At 58.8% G+C, this 8684-nt stretch overlaps 1 protein-coding gene across 1 annotated transcript; it reads right to left on the reverse strand.

Moving 5' to 3' along the window:
• Positions 1-3725: 3725 nt before the first annotated feature.
• On the reverse strand, positions 3726-8230 carry LOC116958044 (sperm axonemal maintenance protein CFAP97D1-like; the record flags this gene model as incomplete). Its single annotated transcript, XM_076064621.1, has 3 exons — positions 3726-4579; positions 6894-7012; positions 8019-8230. Coding segments are annotated over 3 exons (587 nt in total), but the record flags the coding sequence as incomplete, so codon positions are not given.
• Between the last annotated feature and the right edge of the window lie 454 nt (positions 8231-8684).

Below are 8684 nucleotides of genomic sequence, written 5' to 3' on the forward strand. Positions count from 1 at the left end.
TCTGTGAGTGTGTCTGTGTGTGTGCATGTGAGTGTGTCTGTGTGTCTGTGTGTGTGCATGTGAGTGTGTCTGTGTGTCTGTGAGTGTGTGTGTGCATGTGAGTATGTCTGTGTGTCTGTGTGAGTGTGTCTATGTGTCTGTGTGTGTGTCTGTGTGTGTGCATGTGAGTGTGCATGTGAGTGTGTGTCTGTGTGTCTTTGTGAGTGTGTCTGTGTGTCTGTGTGTGTGTGTCTGTGTGTCTGTGAGTGTGTGTGTGTCCGGCAAAACAACCCCCTACCTCCTCGCGGTGCCGGACGGGCAACTCTGTCGTGGACAGTGCTGTGGGGGGAGTTCCAATTTTGATTGGCTCCTCCTCTCATGGCATATGTGTCCACCACAGGGGCTAAACGGGGGCTCTGGACGGGTGCGAGGGGCTGGTAACCCCTCCACCTTCAATTAATTACCACAAAACCACGAATTAAAGTGAAATATGTAACAACTAAGCTTGTGCCGGAGGCCCCGGGGGGCCAGGCGTCTATGACGTCTCCTGGCCAAACCCCAATTGGCGGAGCCAGGAGATTGAATACCTACCCTCGGGGCTACTCCAGAAACAACGAAAAGCCACTACGGGTGGCCACGTGGAATGTTCGAACGCTCACTGCAGAGGAGAGGCTGCCACTCCTCTGTCGGGAGCTGGACCGGTACCGCCTGGATCTATGCGGCATTCAGGAGGTCCGGTGGACCGGCTCTGGCTCCTGCCACCATGAGGGGTGGACAGTCCTCTACTCGGGGCAGCAGACTGCCAAACAACAGGGTGTGGGTCTTCTTTTGAACAAAAGAATGAAGGGGGCGTGGGAGCGTGGCGGTGAGGTGTGGGAAGCTGTAAGCCCCAGGCTACTTTGGGCTCGCCTTCCCATCAACCGGAGGCGAGGAATGGTGGTCGTGGTTACTTATGCCCCCACCGAAGATGAACATCCGTGGAGGGATGCAGGCAAAGCCGATGAGTCAGATGCCTTCTATGACCTCCTGTCACAGGTGCTGGCTAAAGTGGCCCCTCGGGATAGAGTCATCATGTTGGGTGACTTCAATGCCCGAGTTGGTCATGATACTGGCACCTGGTCTGGAGTGATTGGAGGGCATGGGCCAGATCAGCTCAATAACAATGGTAGGAGGCTGCTAGATTTTTGTGCAGCCCATGGGCTTGTAATTACCAACACGCTGTTCCGGCATCGGCGCATCCACACAACATCATGGATGCATGCCGGGTCCAAGCAAGAACATCTGCTGGACTACATAGTGACGGACCAGCGAATGCGAGCCCATGTCCTTGACACCAGGACCTACCGTGGAGCTGATCTGCCCTCTGACCATCGACTAGTCATCTGTAAGATGCGCCTGCCATTCTTCCACTCCGGTGGTGGGTGTACACCCAGGACCACATTCCAACCTAAAGTGGCCTGGTCTCAGTTATCTGATGAAAGTTGCAAGCGAGAATTTCATCATCGCTTGCGGCTGGGATTGGCATCGTCCCCGACTCCTCCTGATGTCGAGGGTAAATGGGCGAGGTTTAGGGCTGTGACTCATGCAGCTGCAATGGCTGCTTTGGGTACGCGGTCCAGACCTCCCCAGACACCCTGGATGACAGAGGAGTTGTTCAGGATGGTTGAGAAAAAGCGACAGGCCCACTGTCATCGGCTACAGAATCCCACGTCAGAGAATGAGGAGGCTTACCGCAGCCTTCGCTCGGAGGTTCGGAGAGCCGTGAGGCGCTGCAAGGATGGGTGGTGGTCGCGGGTTGCTGAGGAGATGGAGTCTGCCTCAGTGGCCCGTGATCACAAATCGCTATTTAACTCCATCAAAAAAGTAACCTGCAGCGCCACACCTATTACCATCATTAGGGGAAAAAACGGTGATCCAATTTCCGACCCCCAGGAACAGGTTCGCAGATTTGCTGAGCATTTCTGTGAGGTCCTGGGGGAGGGAAAATCCCACAGCCAGGAAAACATCGTGGCACAAAGTGAGGATGACCCTGCTGAGGCTGCGGTGCCTCAAATATTGGATGAAGTCACCCCCTGTGAGTGGCTGGCTGAGGTGCCATCTGCTGAGGAAGTATTGAAGGCGATCCGGAGTCTGAGACCAGGAAAGGCAGCGGGCAGAGATGATCTCCCAAGCGAAATGCTGAGGGAGGGTGGCGTTTGTGCACAGACTGCCCTATATGACATCATAACAACAGTCTGGACCACTGGACGGGTTCCGCAGGATTGGAAGGATGCCCTGGTGGTCCCCCTTTTTAAGAAGGGGGACCGCACAGACTGTAACAACTACAGGGGTATCTCACTCCTCAGTGTGCCGGGAAAGGTCCTGGCAAGGATTATTCAGCATCGCCTTGCCAGGCACGCTGAGGAGAGGCTTGCGGAGCCCCAATGCGGTTTCAGGAAAGGGCGGTCCTGCACAGATGCCATATTTTCTGTCCGTCTGCTACAGCAGAGGTGTAGGGAATTCCAACAAGACCTACATCTCTGCTTTATTGACCTGGTCAAGGCCTATGATACCATCAGTAGGCCTGGGCTCTGGGTCGTTCTTCGTGCTTTTGGAGTACCTGACCCTCTGCTCACGATCATTAAGGACCTTCATGATGGTGAGCGGGCCCGGGTAAAACTACGTGGCCGGGAGTCAGAGCCATTCCCTGTACACCTTGGGGTGCGACAGGGATGTCCTCTGGCTCCCACATTATTTAACATCTATTTTGACCACGTAGTTCGTGAAGCCTTCAATAGCTGTACCGGGGGAATCTCCATATGGTACAGATATAATGGGAGGCTAATCGATGCCCGGGTGCGGTCAAGGGATGGCTCCCTATTGCTCAACCACGTTATGTATGCTGATGACTTGGTAATAGCTGCTCAGTCAGAGGAGGAGTTGCAGACGCTGCTGCTGAGACTGGAGCGTGCCACTAAGAGGTGGGGCCTTACCATCAGCCCCACCAAAACTAAGCACCTGCCTGGGTATTTTGTACCATCGGACACTCCACCCCCACAACTCCCAATCGGTGATGGGGCAGTTGTGGAGAGAGTGGAGAGTTTCCCATACCTGGGCAGTGTGCTTATGACTGGCTCCAGTTTAACAGCAGAGGTCTCACTCCGAATCAGTCGAGCGGCAATATCTTTTCATCGGTTGCGTAACGCTGTGTGGAAGCTACCTGGTCTGTCGCTCCGCACTAAGCTTCAGGTCTTCTCGGCCACGGTCATTCCCTCCCTTCTCTACGCTTGCGAAACGTGGACCCCCCTAATGGAACATCTTCGCCGGTTAGAAACATTTAGGCTGACCTGCCTACGATCAATCCTGGGTTTAACCAGACTGGATTGTGTGAGGAGCTCACAAATCCTTGAAAGATCTGGGCAGGGTCCCATCGGTGAGCTCCTCCGGCAGGCAAGGCTGCGATGGCTGGGTCATGTAGCCCGCATGCCCAGCCACCGCATGCCGAAACAGCTTTTGTTTGGCCGGATTGAGGGGGCTAAGCGGGCGCGGCACGGGCTAGAGAAGAGATGGAGTGATGTGGTACAGGAGGACGTGGAGCTGAGTGGACTTGCCGATGACTGGTACCAGCGGAGTCAAGATCGGCCTCTGTGGAGGAGGCTCGTGAAGGATGCTACTGGGCAGTTGGAGGCAGTCGCCCTCCAACAACAACGGAGGGCGGAGGAGCGACGCTCACAACAGCGAGCGGAGCGCCGGGTGGCTAAAGCACAGCAGGTTGGCACAGTAGGGGGCACAGGTGGTGCATCAGCCAGTCATCTCAGTCAGTCGACCCGTGGCACCTGGGTCTGCCCCGTGACCTCCTGCCAGCGGGCGTTCGACACTTCACGTGGCCTCAGGGTGCACATAGCCTGGCACAAGCGTCGTGGTGACGTCACCGCCACTTAGTGGCGAATGGCGGTTGTTGTTGTTGTGTGTCTGTGAGTGTGAGTGTGTCTGTGTGTGTGCATGTGTGTGAGTGTGTCTGTGTGAGTGTGTCTGTGTGTGTGCATGCGAGTGTGTCTGTGTGAGTGTGTCTATGTGTCTGTGTGTGTGTCTGTGTGTGTGCATGTGAGTGTGTCTGTGTGTCTGTGAGTGTGTGTGTGCATGTGAGTGTGTCTGTGTGTGTGTCTGTGTGAGTGTGTCTGTGTGTCTGTGTGTGTGTGTGCATGTGAGTGTGTCTGTGTGTCTGTGTGTGTGCATGTGAGTGTGTCTGTGTGTCTGTCTGTGTGTGTGCATGTGAGTGTGTCTGTGTGTCTGTGTGAGTGTGTCTGTGTGTCTGTGTGTGTGTGTGCTCGCTAACAGCACTTGCCCCAACAGCCTGTTGAGGCTCTACGGTACGGGATGGCTGAACCTTCGTCTCCGTCTTACCTGTCCACAACCACCACCACCACAACCACCACCGCCACCGCCACCACCACCGCGAGGGAAGCGGCTGATGTTGCTGGTGATCTGCTGCGAGCGAAGCCACTGCTGCTCCCACTGCTGGGCGCTGTACGATGGCTTCGACTTCTGCAGCCTCATCAGCAGTGCTTGGTTCTCTCGCGCCAGACGCTCCAACTCACGGCCTCGCTGCTCGCCGTTCAGGCTGAGAGAGCGGAGAGGGAGAGAGAGAGAGATGGAGAGGGAGTCAGGCGGGAGGGGGCGATCGTGTGGGTAGTGGAAAAAAATATCATTCGCCGGCACGGGTCTGGCACGGGTCTGGCACGGGTCTGGCACGGGTCTGGCACGGGTCTGCATGCATCTGGAATAGGTCTGGTACAGGTCTGGCACGGATTCGGCACGGGTCTGGCACGGGTCTGGCACGGGTCTGCAAGCATCTGGAATAGGTCTAGTACAGGTCTGGCACGGATTCGGCACGGGTCTGGCACGGGTCTGGCACGGGTCTGCATGCATCTGGAATAGGTCTGGTACAGGTCTGGTACGGATTCGGCACGGGTCTGGCACGGGTCTGGCACGGGTCTGCATGCATCTGGAAGAGGTCTGGTACGGGTCTGGTACGGGTCTGGGTAGGGGTTTGGTACGGGCCTGGTACAGGTCTGGCACGAGTCTGGCACGAGTCTGGCACGGGTCTCGCAACGCCCCCGGTATGGGTCTAGCACGCGTCTGCCACAGGTCTGCTATGGGTCTGGTACCGGTCTGGCACGGATCCGGCATGGGTCTGTCACGGGTCTGGCACGGTCGTGCCATGGTTCTGGCAGGGATCTGTATGCGTCTGGCCCAGGTCTGATATGGGTCTGGCACGGGTCTGGCACGGGTCTGGCACGGATCTCGCACTGGCCATGTAGGGGTCCGACAGAGAATTTGGTACGGCCCCCCAGAACGGCTCCGGATACGCGTCTAGCACGGGTTTGGCATGTGTCTGGCATGGGTCTGGCACGGGTCTGGCACGGGTCTGGCGGCGGCCCCCGGTACGGGTCTGGCACGGGTCTGGCACGGGTCTGGCACGGGTCTGGCGGCGGCCCCCAGGCACGGGTCTGGCACGGGTCTGGCACGGGTCCGGCACGGGTCTGGCACGGGTCTGGCACGGGTCTGGCGGCGGCCCCCGGCACGGGTCTGGCACGGGGCTGGCACGGGTCTGGCACGGGTCTGGCGGCGGCCCCCAGGCACGGGTCTGGCACGGGTCTGGCACGGGTCTGGCACGGGTCTGGCGGCGGCCCCCAGGCACGGGTCTGGCACGGGTCTGGCACGGGTACGGCACGGGTCTGACACGGGTCTGGCACGGGTCTGGCGGCGGCCCCCGGCACGGGTCTGGCACGGGTCTGGCACGGGTCTGGCACGGGTCTGCATGCATCTGGAATAGGTCTGGTACAGGTCTGGCACGGATTCGGCACGGGTCTGGCACGGGTCTGGCACGGGTCTGCAAGCATCTGGAATAGGTCTAGTACAGGTCTGGCACGGATTCGGCACGGGTCTGGCACGGGTCTGGCACGGGTCTGCATGCATCTGGAATAGGTCTGGTACAGGTCTGGTACGGATTCGGCACGGGTCTGGCACGGGTCTGGCACGGGTCTGCATGCATCTGGAAGAGGTCTGGTACGGGTCTGGTACGGGTCTGGGTAGGGGTTTGGTACGGGCCTGGTACAGGTCTGGCACGAGTCTGGCACGAGTCTGGCACGGGTCTCGCAACGCCCCCGGTATGGGTCTAGCACGCGTCTGCCACAGGTCTGCTATGGGTCTGGTACCGGTCTGGCACGGATCCGGCATGGGTCTGTCACGGGTCTGGCACGGTCCTGCCATGGTTCTGGCAGGGGTCTGTATGCGTCTGGCCCAGGTCTGATACGGGTCTGGCACGGGTCTGGCACGGGTCTGGCATGGATCTCGCACTGGCCATGTAGGGGTCCGACAGAGAATTTGGTACGGCCCCCCAGAACGGCTCCGGATACGCGTCTAGCACGGGTTTGGCATGTGTCTGGCATGGGTCTGGCACGGGTCTGGCACGGGTCTGGCGGCGGCCCCCGGTACGGGTCTGGCACGGGTCTGGCACGGGTCTGGCACGGGTCTGGCGGCGGCCCCCAGGCACGGGTCTGGCACGGGTCTGGCACGGGTCCGGCACGGGTCTGGCACGGGTCTGGCACGGGTCTGGCGGCGGCCCCCGGCACGGGTCTGGCACGGGGCTGGCACGGGTCTGGCACGGGTCTGGCGGCGGCCCCCAGGCACGGGTCTGGCACGGGTCTGGCACGGGTCTGGCACGGGTCTGGCGGCGGCCCCCAGGCACGGGTCTGGCACGGGTCTGGCACGGGTCCAGCACGGGTCTGACACGGGTCTGGCACGGGTCTGGCGGCGGCCCCCGGCACGGGTCTGGCACGGGTCTGGCACGGGTCTGGCGGCGGCCCCCAGGCACGGGTCTGGCACGGGTCTGGCACGGGCCCAGCGCGCAGTGGGAAAAGGTTCCCTGTTACCTGCGGGCGACGTAGGAGTTGCGGTGGTCCAGCCGCCCGCCCGTGCCGGCGATGTGGGCCATGCGGCCCAGCAGGGCCCGGTTCTCGTGCTCAATGGCAGCCACGCGCTCCTCCTGCGCCTGGTGGTGAGCCCGAAACGTCGACATCATCTCGACATCATCAACACCGACGACGTCGTCAACGTCATCGCCTCTGCCGCCGTCGCCACCACCGCCGTCATTACCGTGACCACCACGGTCACCACCACGACCATCATCACCACCACCACCATCACCACCACCATCACCACCATCACCACCACCATCACCACCACCATCACCACCACCACCATCACCACCACCACCATCACCACCACCGTCACCACTCACCACCGTCATTACCACTATCACCACCATCACCACCACCATCACCACCATCACCACCACCATCACCACCACCATCACCACCACCACCATCACCAACAACATCACCACCACAATCACCACCACAATCACTACCACAATCACCACCACCCTCATCATCACCACCATCACCACCACCATCATCACCACAATCACCACCACAATCATCATCACCACAATCACCACCACCATCACCACCATCATCACCACCATCACCACCATCACCACCATCACCATCACCACCGTCACCACTCACCACCGTCACCACCACTATCACCACCACCACCACCATCATCACCATCACCATCACCGTCACCACCACCATCATCACCATCCCCGCCACCATCACCGTCACCACCACCATCACCACCATCACCACCACCACTATCACCACCACCACCACCATCACCACCACCACCACCATCACCACCACCATCATCACCACCATCATCACCACCACCATCACCACCATTACGACCACCATCACCACCACCATCACCACCATCACCATCACCACCATCACCACCGTCACCACCACCACCATCACCACCATCACCACCACCACCACCACCACCGCACATCGTTCTTGGGACGCCATCCTTCGAGAGCGGGTGATGAATCAAAATCCTAATTATTATCAATCAATCAATCCTCATCAATCATCGTCATCATCATCATCATCAATGAACATGGTCGTGGTCATATCCTGCAGCTGTCAATGCACCTGCATCTTCTTGCTCCTCGTGTTGAGATGTCCGCAGGTCCTGGGAGAGCTGGTGTCCACCACGGGCTTGGCAGAAAGGACCTTCAGGGATGCATGGATCAGTTCAAACTCAACTAAAATTGGTGAACGTGGCGACGTTTTGTCACACTGTGAGCAGGCTGCAAGGCGCACGCTCAGCTCAGAAGCGACCACGTGGATGTCACGCGTGATAGCTGCTCGAACAAGTGACGGATTAACGTCATCGTCATCATCATCGTCATCATCGTGGTGTCGTGGTTTTGTGTGAATGTCTAGCGGCAGTCAAATCCTCTGAAGGCGTGGCGATGTTTATTCTAAATGTGGAGGGGAAAAACCGGAGACAGATCCACGCGAACACGGCCAGAGAGAGAGAGAGAGGGAGACAGTCAGACTCCACATCTACAGCAGCAGGCATTGTGAGGGTAGGGGTAGAACCCACGACCTCCTGTACACCAGGCGAGGTAGTCAACATCTCATAGCCACCGTGATGATGATGATAGAGAGAGAGACACTCAAACTCCACATCTCCCATCACGACCTCCTGTATACCAGGCGAGGTAGTCAACATTTCATAGCCACCGTGATGATGATGATGAGAGAGAGAGAGACTCAGACTCCACATCTACAGCAGCAGCAGCAGGCGTCGTG

The sequence above is a fragment of the Petromyzon marinus genome, unplaced genomic scaffold (assembly GCF_048934315.1).
Source record: "Petromyzon marinus isolate PM22_M1 ecotype Great Lakes invasive population unplaced genomic scaffold, UKy_Petmar_22M1.pri1.0 PM_Scaffold_563, whole genome shotgun sequence".
NCBI classification, from domain to species: Eukaryota; Metazoa; Chordata; class Hyperoartia; order Petromyzontiformes; family Petromyzontidae; genus Petromyzon; species Petromyzon marinus.